The sequence below is a fragment of the Strigops habroptila genome, chromosome 9 (assembly GCF_004027225.2).
Source record: "Strigops habroptila isolate Jane chromosome 9, bStrHab1.2.pri, whole genome shotgun sequence".
Classification (NCBI taxonomy): Eukaryota; Metazoa; Chordata; class Aves; order Psittaciformes; family Psittacidae; genus Strigops; species Strigops habroptila.
Window position 1 is genome coordinate 26,095,065 of NC_044285.2, and position 17,727 is coordinate 26,112,791.

Here is a 17,727-nt window from a genome sequence, read left to right on the forward strand (position 1 = left end):
GTATCTCCTGAGTAGTCTTTAGCCTCCTTTGTTAAATCAGCATGTCATATTTAAGCCCTACTAAGGATGATGAGAAAGAAGGCAGAATATTTGCTACAAATGGGGGGCTAAAAAGCTGTAGAATTCAGCTAATAAAAAGTGGGGTCAGCTTCTAATAAGCGGCAATAGTCACTTACTCTGAAGTGCTCCATTTCCAGGCAAGTTTGTATGCAGCTTTTTTTTTCCACAGTACTAGTTAGGTAAAGAGGGAAGTTACTGTTATATGGAATCATAAGGAATACCATACAAGTTACAGAATCACAGGCTGGTTCGGATTGGAAGAGACCTTAAAGCTCACCCAGCTCCAACCCCCTGCCACGGGCAGGGACACCTTCCACTAGAGCAGGTTGCTCCAAGCCCCTGTGTCCAACCTGGCCTTGAACACTGCCAGGGATGGGGCAGCCACAGCTTCTCTGGGCACCCTGTGCCAGCGCCTCAGCACCCTTACAGGGAAGAGCTTCTGCCTAAGAGCTCATCTCAATCTCCCCTCTGGGAGGTTAAAGCCATCACCCCTTGTCCTTTTGTTTGGAAGTGTTCATAGCTTGCTGCTGTTCAAAGACTGAGCTGACAAACTGTAAGTCTGTAGGAGGATCAGCCATAACCCAGAACATCCTGACCTGGTTCATCCTGTGGTTGGGTAAATGCTTGTACTGGTGGAACTGGGAGGCAGGCACACAGAGTTCATTGCTGTTTAACTGGTGTGCTGGCAGTAAGGGCTGTACTGCAGCTAATGCCTTCCAAACATGTACCTAGCCCTTACCTTCCACCTTTGAAAGAAATATTTTGGGAAGTTTCACAAGGGTTTTCATCAGTACAGGAAAACATTGGTCCCTTCAGGAAGTCAAATTCCTAACTGTGCCCATGCAAGTCTTAGTGTGGATCATTCTTATTTTGCTTGTGTGTGGCTTTCCATTTATTTAGCTCAGGCCTGGTTTTGATTAACTGGAGCTAAACAATGAAAAGCCATTTGTACTGGACTAAGAGTACTGCTTAGCTACACAGTTGGAATTCCTGTTTCACAGAATGCTATGAAATCTTCCCAACCAGAGGAATTGTGGGTGCAGTTGTGTTGCCTTATTAATTTTGCTCTAGATCTTTTTCTTCTACAGACTTGGGCCTAAAAGTCCATTAAAATGGTTAATGGGAAACATCCAGTTCAATGCAATTACTACTGCTTGAATGTTGGGTTATACTTAATACATCACTAGTGCTTCTGGTTAGTTTCTCCTGAGTACTACACTATCACTACTATGCAAAGCAGTTGTGTAGAGTTTAGAATCTAATATTTTGCAGATTTTGAAGGTGTGCAAAACCAGAAAATACTTGATGTTATTAGTGCTTAGGCAATTGCATATAGACAGTTACAAAATCACCAGCTGCAAAAGCTTACTCTGTTCTTGGAATAAACTCAGTAGGCTCGTTTCAGCTTCTAACACTGCTTCACTTTACTTTCAGGCCCTTTGGGTTCCTAATTACATCATCCAAGTATACAGATTAGATCTCTAGTGATTATATATCCACGTTATGAAAGTTAGGTTTAGGAGTATTTGGTAAATAAATGCCACGTTAAAATTTACAGTGAATTAAATTCGTTAGTCTCAAAGTAATTTTTCCTGTTTAAGAAATGTTAAGTTCATGGGGAGTGACTGTTGAGGCCATGGCCAGCCACAAGAGAGACTCTTCTTCCTGTTCCCCCACACTTGTGTCTTAGATAAAGATTAAAAAATAAACTCTTAATATAATCAAATAAGTTAAGTGAACAAGTGGTAGAGCTTTGTAAATACTCCTGATTTGTTTTCTGTCAGGCAGTTACAGTAAAAGAGGTTGTCACTGGAAAAACTGTTACAGCATACCAAGTAAGAGCCATACCAAATAACCTGATACCCTTTGAAACATAAACTATTCATTTTCACATACAACATTGGGAACTTTGGATTTAAATGGAAATAACATCTTAATTATGTGGGCATGAAAATGTCTGTCTGCTAATGCTGTGTGTTTATGCACAGAACTCAAAAGCAACTGAAACCTCACTGGCACTGGAATGTCTTTTATGGCTGCCTGATCCAAGTGCTCTCAACAGAACTATTGTACCTGGAAAACTGGGTGCTTAAACAGTGCCCTGCAAAGGTGCCGAGCCTCTTTTATTTTTCTTGGAAGTTCAACTTTATCTACATCTAACTCCTTGATATTAGTAATTTTGGTTTCCATACTGGCATTTCCTCATATTTTAGAGTATTGAGTAGCAAAGGAAATAGGAATTTGAAGCTGAATGCTTTAAAATGTGTCATACATTGGCAGAAATTTTGAAGACTCCAGGCTGGAGTTCCCAATGTGACAAATCTTTCATTGTTCAGTTGTTACTTTGAACAAAATTGATTATTTTGAAAACTGAAGCATTTTCAGATTTGCCAGCCCTGTGGTTGCCCGCAGATTCTATCTGGTGACCAGGGGATTTTATCAGCAACAGCATTGCTGATAAAGAGTCAGAGGAGACAGAACGACTTCTGCATCTCAGCTGCTTTCCTTCAGACCAGAAATGAAGCTCAGTGGTGGGGAGCCGAGGAGCTTATTTGTGCCACTGCCGAACTTACAAGGCTGTAAGGTGAACACCTCTCAAAAAGATGACATTTGCTTCAGTACCATGTCCTGAAACTCCTCGCAGAACGGTGTTAACCACTGAAAGGTTCACATTTTGGGTTTTATCATTATAGAAATCTCGTGTATCTTTTTTTCTTTCAGTGTACTAATAAAGCTGCTGATTTCTTGCAGGTGGGTGTACATGGCATTAGAATAGAATTCATCAATGAAAAAGGATCAAAACGCACCGCCACCTACTTACCGGAGGTTGCAAAGGAGCAAGGTCATTGTTGCACTTTATTTCATATGATCTGGTGAAGAATTTAAACGTACATATAAATCTAAAATGCAATATTTGACCTTGCACTGATGTCAGATGATGGAGCAATATTTAATTGTAAGAAGACTCTTATATAAAATGCCAATTACATGCCTGTATCAGTCCCCTTACAGGGATTCAGTAACCTGTAGCTGTTTTAAAACCAGTCATAAATGCAGCATAGCTGTAGGAAAGAAAATATGGAGGGGTGGTACATGCTGTCAGCCAACTTTACAGTTGTTAAAAGCTGCCAGTTTTCATAGTTGTTACACTGTGATATTGGTGGCATGCAAAATCTCTGTTAAGTCATGGGATGTCGATTTATCTTACAGCTGATCTATTCCAAATTTGCAATGAAAAGTGTTGGGTCTTTTTATTCAGTTACAGGTACTTGCTGCTAGTTCTTCATTTCTTTTATGAACACTGGTTTCCTGGGTTTTCTGATGAATGGAAGGGAATTACTTTCAGTAATGTTGTTAAAGTCCCTTTTAATAGAGGCACAGACTGAATTTTGTGAATTAAAACCTGTAGTAGATTTTGTGGAATAGTAATCTTTTGGACTAAGCAGCTGACTATGACTACTATGGGTTTCTTCTTCCAGGCTTGACAGCATCTCTCAATCTTGTACATTTTGCATTGTTGTTGGGTTTGGGGGTGGGGTTTTTTTGCCTTTTTATATTTGAATTGGTCTATTAAGGAATAGGATGAAACCTTTCCTAAGGATCATCTTTAACTGATTATTGTTTCCAAATAGTCACTTAAAAGTTTAGAGGCTTTCCAAGCTTCTTTTAAAATTCAGGGATTTGGGGGGGTGGTGTGTGTTTAAATTTCTAGACAGCTTTAGTAGGCCATGCATTGCAATCTGACTCTTTACAGCACCCAGAACTACTCATTTGTATTTTTTTATGTACCCCAAACCACCTTTATTTTAATGTAACAATGTGACTAATCTAATTGCATCTTTTGGAAATAACATGTCTAACAGCTACTTTAAATACTAGGCTTTTAAAAATCAATAACTAGGGGTTATGAATCGCATGAAGAGTTTATTGAGAATAGTAATGACTGAGTTTTTAAACCATCACTTTTTTAATTACGCAGACACCTATAATATAACCCAGTAGTTCTGAAATCAGATGTATCACTGTAAAATTGTTATATTTATGAGTAAGTCTCACCTGAAATTCTCTGCACAAGTTCAGCTAATAATTCTTTTAAATTTTATACAGAAACTTAATTTTTGATGCTATCCTAGCTATTTATAATGTATAAAGTAATTGTGGTACATTATCATACCTGAACCTTGCAGAAAGGTTTAATTTTATATCCTGCCCTAGTCTAAGGCACCTGGATATAGTGGGTCCACTGTTAAAATATTTCAACTACAAGATAAAGATGCCTGTTGTTTGTGGAGCAAACTGTGTGTAAAGAAATCCTGTATGTCATATTTCCTTCAGCTATTCCTGAGTAGGGAAGAACATTCTGTGTTTGGTACAGAATGTCAGCAGAGCACTTTCATTATCAATAACACTACGTACTGTCTGTATTTTTGCAACATCTATTCTTATTGCTGTATTTCTGACTAATTTTTACTACTGTAAAATCCAACAGGATGGGACCACATTCAAACCATAGATTCCTTATTGAGGAAAGGAGGCTACAAAGCTCCGATTACTAATGAATTCAGGAAAACAATAAAGCTAACCAGGTATGCATCGGAGGATACCACAGATAAGTCCTGTTTTTGTAGTACTGTGATGTGTTCATTGGTAAGTGCTCATTTTGGATGTTAATAGTAAGCTTTCCTGTATGTATTATTAATGATTTCTTTCTTTTCACAATAGCAGTATGGACTTCTAAGAGTATCTGTGCCTTGCATAGGGATCAGTGGCACTAAGCAAGAAAGAAAAGGCTGTTGTTAAGTATCAGGCCACACACACATCAGGGTACCTGCATATTTTTGTTTCATAACTGTGAAAAATCTTACTAGTGCATTAGCTCTTGCTTTGTCCAGTTTGGGCATTGGCTGTAATGGATGTTCACGGGCTGTTGTTGGGAACAAGGATTACTTGGCATTGTCCATTTGTGTTTGAGTGGATGGTGGGCTATGGGTTTGCTGCTGTGGGGTCATGGAGGCCCCTCAATACTAGTCATTGGTTCAAGTCTCAAAGCAAGTGTTGGGTCTTTTTTATCTCCATGGAGTAGGTGTTATGTGTGCCAGCTAGGTAGCTGATCTGGGAGCCAGTGTACTGCTTAAGCTGTGTCAGTATTCTCAAGAATGAAGACATTAATTTAATGTTTTACTTCATACTCGTGTCGCTCTTGCACACGAGTGTGGTTTGATCTTGCTAATTTAATAAATGTGTTCTTGAGGGCTTCTTAATGGCTGGAAGCCAGAATAGTTAGAATTAGCAGCAGATATTCTGCCCCATAATATTGTAGTTACATGGTGAAGGGTAGAGAAGTAAATGTCTATAAGAACACCTCTAAACCTGTAGATTTTTATAAGTTTGTGATATAAAATGACTGCTAAACTCTAGTTATCTATTCCATGCTTAAAGAAATAAGAATTTGTTTAATCTTACATGATCAGGAAGTATTGACTGCTCATCCTCTTCAGGGAGGCCACACTTGACGTACTATTAATACAAATAACAAAGTTAGAATCCTTTGTCCCAGGCTGGTACCCTTCCTATCTTTCATCAATTCCTAGGGGCTCACAGGGTCACAAGATTAGTTCTACAAATGTTGTATATATTACTCTTGTTTCAGTGTCCTGATTTCTTTGGAAAGTCTTTCGTCCTTGTCCGTATTTAAAACCCAAGCCTTTAGTTTCAAACATTGGAAAATACTGGGATTCTCCTGATTGATTATGCACTTTTATAGGACAAAGACCTCAGATTTTGGATTTTTTCAGCTTCCATGTTTGTCATCTTCGTCCAGAGATCTTGCTATCACTCAGCAGTAGTTCACGTTTATACCAGATAGAAGGTAAAACATTTATTAGAATAGTGTTAGAGGGGTTACTTGTTCAGTGATCTTGTGGATGAAGAACAGACGTTTTGTCTCAATGACGCTTCAGAGTTCTGGATTCTTGTAGGAACCCCATTACACTGAAGTGGCTGTGTCTAAGGAAAATGTGCTATTCCAAAGGTTAAACTAGGGAGGAAGGATTTACAGAATCCGGCTACATTTCCAAATGCAGAACCCCAATCTCCTTTTACTATTCAGCTTACACCTACATATCTTCTGTTCAGAATGAATATATGGAGATAGCTGAGGGCAAGAGTAACAGTGCTGTAGTTCTTAAGTTACAATCTCCGTGCACCTTGGTAAATAAGGAATGTATTTTACCTGAAACAAAAGTTCTGTATAGCACACACATTCTTCCAGCTGCATGATTTTGTTTGGAGCAATGGGATGTGAGCACAGAACAAAACAAGCAAAAAAACCCCCCAAACTCCCCCACAACCACCCCCAGAAAAACCCCAAAACATCAAAACCCCCATGTTGAGATGTCTGAGTTCACAACATCCGAACTTCCAGCAAAATCACTGGCCTGATGAAGTGGAATAGAGCATAATTTTTAGTGTTAAGTATTTTTTATTTTGGCTGCCTGTTTTATTTGCTTAAAAACTCAGCTTCTGCTGACATATTCTGAACAGTAGTATTAAAATAGTAATCATTTCCCAGCACCAGACAACCTTTTTTAGAGCCTCATGTTAACAACTTCTAGTCACACAGTAAAACATGGAAGAGTGGAATAAGTGCCTTTAATTTCCTTTTCAAATCTATGAATTAAAGTAGATCTCCTGTGTGTGAATAAAGCTTTAAGCTGATCAAAACTAGTCTACTTCTATCTTCACTTCAAGTTCATACCCAGTAGTTCTGGCCAGATAACTAAAAAATAGTGGAGCTGGATGAAATGTACCAATTCTGGGGGTCTGAAATGCATAAGGACAGGAACTGCATTTTCTCTCCCATCTGCTCACATGAGATGTGATTCCAGCCAGGCTGCCTTTGGCCTGTTTTGACCCACTTACAACTGACTTCAGTAACTGCCGAGCTTACAGTTGAGTTTCACAGTGGTGGGGGTTTCATTCACCAGGTTACTTGTCAACTCCAGAAGAGCTGCAGCTGATCTCTCAGCAAGGACCAGCTTTGTTACATTAGTACCTCAGTACCAAACACTGTTTACGGAGTAAAGGTGGGCACCTTTGGTGCTCTGAAGCACAAAACTGCCTGTCTAAGGTGTTCTGGTGTTCTGCTCTGCTCCTCTGGCAAAGAGGTGACAGAAGCAAATGTGTTTGCCACCTTCATCGCTGCAGGTGGTAACTCCACAGTAGTTGTAACTTTTGGGTTGTGAGTGCAAGTGGCTGAGCCATCTGTTGTGTTTTTTTCAGAGCTAAAAGAGGAGAGAACAACCAGAGCAACTCCAGAAAAAATATATGATAGAGAGGATAGGTGGCAGTATTTTAAATCACTGTAGCTGGATTCACCAAACCTCATCTGTCAGATCTCTTATGAAAGGGCTTTCTAAATGAAATTCGTGCAAATGTGGCATAGTGTTTTTGTGAAGATTTTACACTTCTGCAGATAAGTGTAAACGTGGCGATATGTTCCTTGTTGTCAAACAATACTGATGCAAATCTATCCAGAATACTTGTTGTCAGGGCCTGGATTCTGCTTTTAGTTACATAGAGCTGGCTGATGTTATTGCAGGACGTCTCTCCATTATTTTTCAATGGTCTTGGGAGGCTGGAGAGGTCAGCTGGAAGATGGCGAATGTCCCATTTTCAGGAAGGGTGAGAAGACCCTGGTAATTACAGGCCTGTCAGTCTCACTTCACTGCCTGCTAAAATTATGGAGAAGGTTATTTTGGGAGCTATTGAAAAGCACTTGAGAGACAATGCAGGCATTGATCACAGCCAGCACGGGTTCAGGAGGGAGGAGTCCTGCTTAACCAACGTAATCTCCTTTTATACCAAGGTCACCCATTTAGTTGACCAAGGGAAGATGTGGGGGTTTATTTTAGCACAGCTTTTGATACTGTCTCACAGTATCCTTCTGGACAAAATGTCCAGCACACAACTACACAAGTCCATCGTATGCTGGGTGAGCAATTGGCTGATGGGTCAGGCTCAAAGAGTTGTCGTAAATGGGGTTACATCAGGCTGGTGGCCAGTCACCAGCGGGGTTCCACAGGGCTCAGTTTTATGGCCAGTGCTCTTAAAAGACCTGGATGTCAAGTGTGCGTTTGAGTTTACCAGTGATACTAAACTGGGAGGAGCTGTGGACTCCTTGGGGCCTCTCAGAGAGATCTGGATAGACCAGAGAGCTGGGCGATCACCAACTGTATGAACTTCAACAAGAGCAAGTGTAGGATTCTCCACCTGGGATGAGGTAATCCCGGTTATATGTACAAACTGGGGATGAGAGGCTGGAGAGCAGCCCTGCAGAAAGAGATCTCTGGGTTTGGGTTGCTGGCAAGTTGAACAGGAGTCAGCAGTGTGCCCTGGCAGCCCAAAGGGCCAACCAGGTCCTGGGGTGCATCAAGCACAGCATTGCTAGCCAGTTAAGGTGGGTGATTGTCCCACTTTACACTGCACTGGTACACTCCACCTTTGTACTGTGTGCAATTTTGGGTACTTCAGTGTAAGTACCCAAAGTGTAAGTGTAAGGACATCAGACTGTTAGAGTGTATCTAGAAGAGGACACAGTGATGGTGAAAGGCCTCGAGGGGCAAGACTTATGAGCAGCAGCTGAGGTCACTTGGTTTATTCAGCCTGGAGAAGACTGAGGGGTGACCTCATTGTGGTCTGCAGCTTCCTCAGGGCAGGCAGAGGAGGGGAGGTGCTGATCTCTCTGGTGACCAGTGATAGGACATGAGGAAATGGAATGAGGCTGCATCAGAGGAAGTACAGACTGGACATTAGGAAAAGGTTCTTCACTGAGAGTGTGGTTGGTCACTGGAACAGGTTCCCAGGGAAGCGGTCAGGGCACCAAGCCTCTCAAGAGGTCAAGGAGTGTCTGGACAATGCTCTTGGTTTAAAACCATAAAACATATGGTTTAGTGTTAGGTAGTCCTGTGAGGAGCACGGAGTTGGACTCAGTGATCCTTATGGGTCTCTTCCAACTCAAGATAGATTGTGTGATTCTAGTCTAAAAAGAATGTAACTGTTTAATGTAGCTGGGATTATTTTAAAAGCAGGATTTGGCAGACAGTAGATACTGATTGTTTAAAAACAGCCCAAAAATCTGTAGCACTTGTTTACAGTTTTTCTCTTGGGTTTTATGTAGAGAGCTGGCTGAAGATACGGGACATAATAAATCATCATGAGTTTCTATTCCCTCTACTTCGAGCAACATAGTATGCAAGAGTTTTTAACAGTTCTGTTCACTTAAAATGTTTTCCATAAGCACTTTGTCATTCAATTCGGGAATGACCCTGACACCCATGGTGGTTCCCTCCCTGCCCTTGTGCAACTGCAGTTAAGTCTTATTGCTACCATCAGAAGGCCAGAGTTGTTAGCATTAAACGTACCACTAGGACAGTACTTTTAGCACTACTTACAGCTTCCTGGTAACAGTTCTTGAATTTGCTGCTTTACTCTTTCCTAGGTACCGTAGTGAGAAGATGACGATGAGCTACACAGAGTACCTTGCCCATCGTCAGCATCATCACTTCCAAAATGGTATTGGGCACCCCCTTCCACCATACAACCATTATTCCTGACACTGAGCCGCATGACCAGTCACTGGACCTCTCTGCAGACCTCTTCCCAGGAGACCCTGCCCCTTCTTGGTCTAGCTATCTCTATTACTGTACCATTTTATGATGATAGTTTCCGTTGCCATGTTGAGGCTTCTCAGTTGGTTAAGCCCATCATGGCAACGGGAGGGAAAACTGCATTACTACAAAGATCCCATACTTTTTTTATTACTGAGTCACTGCAGATTTTTTTGCAGCATATATAGCCCTTGGGTTTTTTATGAAATTTTAAATTTCTACTTCATTAACATTGAATTATATCAATCAAGGCTTTCTGTGACTGTGGATGGAAGGAAGAGCTTAAGGATTACAGTTAGGGATGCTTTGCTTAGCAAAAAGGCATTCATGGCTTTTGCATTAGTAGGTGTGACAGGGAATGAAACATATCAGATTCAGGTATTCTACTAGACAATGAGTTGCATTTTCATAACGTTCTTAATAATGTTTTGTGTACAATAGTTCACCCCCACAGTAAAGAGTACATGTAGCTATATACATGATCTCCAGATCCAGCACATGCAGCCAAAATGTCAAGGCTGACATCCAAAATGCTTTTTTGGATGAAGAGAAGCAATTAGGTGTTCAATAGAGGTGATGTTAAACATGGCAGCATTTTCCCAATCAAGGGGTTGAATTGATAGGGCACAACATAATCCAGTTGGCCACCAGGTTCCTTTGTGTCCTGCCCTGTGCTGGGAATTGCGGGCAATCCAGCCCTGTCAAGACTAGTCATGATGATGCATTTGTAATGAGATGATGCCTTTCTGATGATCTCAAATTAGGAGTGACATTTGTGTTCAAAAACAGGTTGGTGAGTAGCAGATGTCATACTAGGAAGAAAATGGATTTAGATTTTAGTGCCTTTGTCTATGACATAACTATATACTTATATATAAAATTCATAGAAAAAATATAGCAAACACACCAGACATTGTAGCAAACTGTGTTCAGTCTGCTCTGGTGTCAGGTTTTTGGGGATTTTTTTTAAGTGAGGGTTTTTTTATTTCTATAGCAAACCTATTTTGGAAAACAAAAATCCCTGTTTTGTTGTTCTTCTGCTTTGGAACTTGTTGAGTTTTCTCAAGTCATGAATAGTTAGAGAAAGTTAACTATTGTTTAAAAAAAGAAAAAAGAGCACAGGACAAGTATGTCATAATTTTACATGTTTTCATCTATTACAGGAATAGTACTTGAGAGCTGTAAGTACTGTGTAATAATTCCGATACCCCTCCACACGGTAGAAGAAAGAGAACGGATTGGAACTTTTTCCTGCTGTAAAAATAGGATTTAGTAAAAGGTATGTGTGGTGTATTTGCAAGGCCAATATGTGGTAGGGGCTAGCTCCTTGCTCATGTGCCTGCAGAACCCCCACTGATACCTGCTGTAGCTCAGTGCATGTTCTAGGGGACAACACATGCCATCTATTACAGAAAAGACCTTCCTAATATGCGTGAGTAAACCACAGTAAGCAGAAATTCCAGTTATTTTGAATAATGAATGTTTGTAAATATATAGCTATATAAAATTCCGTAGATAAAATCAATTAAAATTCAGTTGTTTAAAAAAAAAAAAAATCAGACAAATTGTAAAAAAGGTTTCAGTAGGGTTTCAAAACCAGATATGGCTAAATCCTGCTCATCCCTTATGTGAGGTTAGCTTTGCCACTTAATTTCTATGGAGGTTCTTGTAGAAGGTCTTTGGTATTCCTTCATCCACAGCATCCGATGTCCAAATATTAACATTTTCAGTTGTGATGCCTTAATTTATAAGCAGAGGGCCTGAAATTTCAGGAGCCAAGAGATGCCAGCCAGAAGCTGCAAAAATTAATAGATGTTTATACAGAGGCTATTTTGGATGATACTGTTATCTTGTTTCTACTTGGGGAACACTTTTCAATGGCTTAGTCTTCAAGTGGAAATGGTGAACAAGTGGCTACCTGATAGAGTTGTGTTGGTTTGGGTTTTTTTCCTTGCCCTTATAGGGAAACTGAGCACAAACTGAATCATTCTGCTGCAAAAAACGAAAGTCATCCAAGCCCATCTTTACCTGTCATCTCGTCACAGCTCATGCTTCAGCATGAGCTCCTTGTTAGAAGTTTTTAAAAAAGCTCTATTATATATAGAAATATATATGTATGAAAGGTGCTAATCAACCTCAAGAAGGTCACGTGACTGGTCATGCGGATCTAAAATCATATCAGATTTTTTAAAAGCTCTTCGATATATGCAGATGTTATACAGAATTTCTTACCAGTGTAATAATGATATACTGATGAATAAACAATCCTGCAGGTTTTTAAGGACAAGGTCAGCAATACTTCCCACCATGGCTTGGGGGAGAAAAGGATAGTTTTGTCTCCTTTTTGTATCCAGCATAATGCACAATGCATTTTTGTCTATCTCTTAGTAGCTGTTGCTTACAAATATAGTTAAAAGGGTGTTATACAAACTGTAAAGGTGTGCTTTTGAAATGAGTTAATGCCAGACCCTTCTGGACCAGAGTTTTGTATCACTGATTAAAAACTGTTACAGAGCCTGTGGTCAATCAGACTGTATGCTATTTTTTGGGAAGGATTGGAATAATCAGTCTATCTACAATGTTTCTAGGGCACCTACCTCCTCAGCATGCAAGTGCTGAAAATGCTACGGATTGTTTCTGTGTAATTGTGGGTTTGTTTGTACGAAACGTGCAGTTCACTGTGACATGCACTGGGACAGAATAGGTCTGTTTGCTTAAAGCTGATCAACAATTACTTCCACCAGTGTCAGTCCCTCGTAGTTATGTTTAGTACCCATTTATGTATTGCTGATTCTAGATGCAGATTTTACAGTATTTGTTGTTGTCTCTAATTTGGGTACTTGATCAGAAGTGAAGGTACAACCAAGTAGCTGAATTAATTTTAAGTTGGAATGCTGATTTTTTTTTTACACTACTCAGTTTGCCTTATTCCATTACGGAGATTGTTGGGGGTTTTTTTAATTCTTTTGCATAATGTTCCTAAAACCCTGTTCTGTAAACTGAGTTAGACAACAAAACCATAGACTTGACATGCAACTATTACTTAGTCATGCTCCAAGTGGCCTTCCTTCTGCCTGGCCTGCTGTAGCACTGACTTCTCACCATCTCGACCCCGCTGCTGATCACAGCAGGGGAGGGCACACTAGAGCTCTGACCTCAGATACACTATAAAATCAAGGCAGGCGAATCCATTTGCACACCTGGCGTTTGTATACGGACCTCTTTACTTGTCTTCAACTGTGCGGGTTTTTAAAGTTGTTGTCTGGAGTAGGTTACATCTCTTATGTGTGTTAGATCGAACCAAAGAAGCCTCCAGCCATGCCCAAATGCTGCTCCTAAAGCCTGCCTTCCAGTCCTTACTAAAGCCCTGCAGGATTAAATGTGTTAACTTTTTTATTTTTGTACAGTTTCTAACTGATTTTTGCTAGTGATGTTAATGGAATTACGTTTCTTTGGGGAGGCTGAATAGCTCCTCCATTGAAATAAACTGGTGACTTTCCTTTTATGTTAAAAAAAGAACAAAAAAAAGTTTAAAAAAAAAAATAAAAAAATAAAAAAGAGAAACCCAAAGTGTGCCTCTCAGATTTAAGGGTTTTTGGTTACATTTATTCTGAAGACCAGCAATGATTCTTTCTATACAAAGATATGTTTTCCTCGTTTTTTATTACTGTTGAAGAAAATAAAAATAAAGAAGAAAAACCTCTTTCTTTGCTCTGGACCCAGTAATTGCGCTGGTACATAAACGCACTGAGAAAACAAACTTTTGTTTGGAACTTTTGTAACAACTTATGACTGTTTTTGTATATCAAAGTTGATTCTTTTCAAGATATTTGGATCTAGTTTCTAAGTTATTTTAGTGTTTTATATGTTACAAAGAAGAAAAAAAAAAATTTACTTTAAATTGTTCACCAGCATCTTGAGTTATCTTTAATGCAATGGTGACACAAGGGGCTTAGAGCTACCTGGAGTAGCTTGCAAGGCCTCGTCTTTTCCTTCCTTCCTTAGTAACTTGATTGATTACAATAATATCACAGATTACCTGAACCCCCTTCCTTTATAACTAGATCCTCCTTCCTTCCACATTTAATTGCTATTAGTGTGAAGAAACTGTTGAAATGGGCATTTTAATATTAAGTACAGCTTAAAAAGAGAAAAATGAGGAAAAAGAAAAAAAAAGTTCTAGAAGGTTATCTGTGGGTCTGTGAGATATGGCTGTGGAAAGATATTGTAGTAGTTTTAACACTATTGTTATTACCTTTTAAATCATTTACCCAATAAAATACGGAAAAAGAATCCTCATTTCTTTTTATGTTTCTCTGCTTCATTGTGCGGCTTGGTCGGGTTTTTACTGAAGCGTTTGCGCTGAGTGTGAGTGTTAAAGACTAATGATGGGTTGGGAATGTTTCCCTGTGTCCTTCTATTTTGCCTGCTGCAGGGACAGCCTGTAGACTGGTGCATGCAGTTTTCAGTCTAATTCAGAAGTAACTAAACACTCCAGATTAAATCAGTTTTTTTACCAGTTACATCAGTTATATCACTGTTTATACCAGTATATTTATCAGTATTTATATCAGTTCAGTTGTGTACTTTTTATGTCTAACTTGAAGCGTGGGATTTTGTCCAGTCTTGGGCTCCTTACCCTCTGAGAGAGGGAAGTGGTTTCAACCTTTTGAAGCAAAACTTGGTTGCAGAACCAGTTACACTGGTGTAACCAATACGTGTCCTACACTACTGGTAGCAACATTATTCAACATTATGTTGAACATTATTCAACACAATAATGTGGCAAAATGGGTAACAAAGACTATCTTGAAGTATCACCTAAAATAATTTCAATACACTTTCCTCATATTACTCCTACAGTAGTAGGTGTGATTTTAACGAGTACCTCGGCTTGCTTTGCCGTGAGGGATTTCTTTACCTTGCATGTCATATCTAGCTAATGTGCAGACTGGCATGTGGGCCAAATTTTATGGAAAAACATGATAGCATTGAGTTTGCATTGACTTGCGGGGTTCCTGCGAAGCATGGAGGGCCAGGGAGTCTTTTCCCCTTCCACATAAGTTCTGTGCTGATACCAAGGAGACGTTCTATTTGAGAAGGGAAGAAGTGTGTTTCTGTGAAGCAACAAAACCACAGTCCAGCTGATGACAAAGCGAAGTACCCAGACAGGTAAAACTGACGTGGAGAAATTTGTTCCCTGATAGACACTTGAATCTGAGTTAAAGGGAGCATGTTCCCTCTGTAGGGTAATTCTTGAGACAAAGAAATTCCTGACATCTCCCTGGAAATCAAATCTCATTTAAAAGTGGTTTTGGTTGCCTTTGACTAATTCAGAATTAACAGATCTCCTGTCTATAGATGCAAAGTCTTTGAAAACAAACCAATAAAATACATGTAACCTTCATTGAAGACTGATGCAGCCATTACTCCACTTGCTTTGAAGCATTGATTTAGAAGATCAAAAAACAAACCTCTGAAGGGAAAACCTGCCTAAGTAAATAGCTTCCATTGTTGGTTGACAACCTCACAGATCTGGTATCTGTAACAGATGTGCTTGACCCTTTAACCAAACCAGCAGTAGTTTGGTACAGGCTCTATAAAGGAGATAAAGGCCTGAGCAGCAGCCAGGCCAAGAACTCCTCTAGAAAACCCACCAAGGAGCAGAGTGACTCAGTGAGCACTGGTGCACGTGAGCCTGGAACACCAACCATGTGATCAGCACATGGATAGTGGGTGGGTTTTCCAAGAGTCATTCACCTGGGAACAAAGTAAGTTACAAGGACTCTCACACTTACCTTTCCCATCATATGCAATTTGACTATGAGCCACCCACTCTATCCCATAAACATGACAGTGTAAGTAGCCTCCTCTGAGCTCCCCCTGCCAGGCAGCCTGCCTGCATAGCAGCCATCTCCCCTGGAGCTGGGATGCCTCTCAAGGCTTGAGATTCCTTACCTGAGAGTGAGAGATCCTGCCCTACCCACAGCAGAGAGAAGACCCCTTATTTGCACAGAGCCGTGGTAAGTTGCTGACAGCATGCTGAATCTGTACTAGTGAAATCCATGTAGTTTATTCCCTTGGATATAAACTGTTGTCCAAGTTTGAGACTAAGATTGGACCTAGCCGAACCTAAGCTCCATCAGGAGTTTAGAAAGCAAGGGGGTCCACTCTGAACCTTGCGACTCAATGGGGGGGTCTCCCTTACTTCTTTGGATCTTTGGTCTCTGGGTAAATCATTCAGCTCGATTATAACTTGATTTTCCTTTGTGTGTTTCATCCATGGAAGTTAAGGAGTGCACCTTGCCATCAAACTTTAAGCACTTTTTATAAATTCATATTAAAACCATTTTTGCTAGTACCTTTGATGATGATTTTTTAAGTCACCTAAACCACTCATTTGCCACAGATGGGTGTAGTCAGCAGGATGGCAAATGCTATCACTGATTACCTGTGAAAGCATGGAGTAAGTTTGAGTCCCACATTCTCAGAAGAATGGGCTTGTGGTAAGTGGCATGACTGGAAAGCTGTGGAAGAACAAGGGCCATATAAAGGACGGAAAAGCAATTTTTTGCAAAATGTCAGGTACTTGCCTAGAAGCCGCCCATCAGGATAGGAAAAATCATGGTAGAGAGGAACAAGATCTGAGAGAGGAAACAGAAGGCAGAAAGGCAGCTGCATTATTCTTGTCTCTGAAAATGGAGCAGCTGCAGAAACAGTTACAGGAAGAAAAGAAGGAAAAAGTTGGCAGAAAAGGTCAAGATGGTGCTTATGTAGGCTCCCAAGTCTTCAGCAATTGTACAGATCAGAAAAATCATTGTATCCCCTCAAGAACTGGATGGAAACACATGAGGTAACCCCAGCAATGGTGAACTGGGGGAAGATGATTCTTTGTTTCCCTCAAATCTCTCAAACATGAAGCCAGACCCATCAGTAAAACAACCATCTGAAGGACCTCAGGGTGGTGCTCCACGATAAACTGTACGAGTCACTCCCTGGGATCTGTTACAATTGGCAAACTGACAGGAAAAACATGGCAGGAAGCCAGCTGAAACTGGAACAGGTCTTGTGGTAAGTCTGCCTGAGCAGAGGTGACTCAACGCTGAGTGGAGATGGAGCAAATGGCTTTTGGGGTCCAGGAGTTGTCTTAAATTTAGGACCTGATCCCACAAATGGATCCCACTCTGTCAGCAGCAGGACAGCTTACTGGGCTAGGCGAACAAATGTCATGAGCAAGGTGAACCCTGCACCATCCCCTAAACATCTCTTGACTATGTAGAGAGATCCTAGTCAAGAGCTCTCTACAGCCATCACAAAAGCTGCCTACGTACCAGCCATGCATAAATGAGAATCCAATAATATCCCAATATCAACTGCAATTGATGATAGAATGCCAAAGCCCTTGCTTAGAGGAGCCCTGGCAGTTCTTAAACCCTACTTAATTGCAAGATGGGATGAAATTAAGACATATGGAACACAGGGAAGGATTAGGTGTATAGGCCCATTGATTCTACTTGGTCTTTCTTTAACAACTGGTGACATTTCTAATTGATGTGGGGGCACAGCTATCAGTACTAACGTAACAGGAGGCCTAGAAGCTGGGCGTATGACCCAGACGGCAAAGAGTAAAAATTACTGGAATGAATGGAGCAAGTGTTACTTGCCAAACCACTAAAGTTAAGTTAGTTAATTTGTGGCTCACGGGCATGAGGAGCGCATGAGAAGCACATGTTGTTTACTGGCTTTGCAGTTAAAGATCACAATGAAAATATTTGGGGTTTTGATGTTTTGAACCTGGCACCTGCTGGAGGGCAGCATATGCCCCTTTGGTTCAAATGTCAGCCCTAATCCTGACAGAGATTAGGCAGTTACAGTGCCTTGTACTCCACGCAGACCTGCTCTCCCTGATTCCAAGATTACTAATGTTCCACAACACCCGGGCTCTGCTGCAGCATGGAATGGAATTTCCAAAGTCATAGCTGATTTGGAGAAAGGATAG

At 40.5% G+C, this 17,727-nt stretch overlaps 1 protein-coding gene and 1 long non-coding RNA gene across 7 annotated transcripts in view; one reads left to right on the plus strand and one right to left on the minus strand.

The window, feature by feature from the left end:
• Window positions 1-6,398, minus strand: part of LOC115613204 — a 66,473-nt gene extending 60,075 nt beyond the window's left edge. For 2 of the 3 annotated variants that reach the window (XR_003993308.1, XR_003993307.1), the window contains exon 1: window positions 5,524-6,397. This is a non-coding gene — a long non-coding RNA (uncharacterized LOC115613204). Of the gene's footprint in view, window positions 1-5,523 lie in introns of all 3 variants that reach the window. The other variant, XR_003993306.1, reaches the window with a different exon arrangement.
• Window positions 1-14,027, plus strand: part of AMMECR1 (AMMECR nuclear protein 1) — a 75,484-nt gene extending 61,457 nt beyond the window's left edge. The window contains exons 4-7 of one of the 4 annotated variants that reach the window (XM_030498358.1): window positions 2,812-2,902; window positions 4,550-4,646; window positions 9,560-9,633; window positions 10,892-14,027. In XM_030498358.1, the coding sequence (XP_030354218.1) occupies window positions 2,812-2,902; window positions 4,550-4,646; window positions 9,560-9,633; window positions 10,892-11,001 (372 nt within the window). In that variant the 3' untranslated portion in view covers window positions 11,002-14,027. Of the gene's footprint in view, window positions 1-2,811; window positions 3,017-4,549; window positions 4,647-6,331; window positions 7,380-9,559 lie in introns of those variants that run through there. The other 3 variants (XR_003993305.1, XM_030498359.1, XM_030498360.1) reach the window with 3 other exon arrangements.
• Window positions 14,028-17,727: the final 3,700 nt, after the last annotated feature.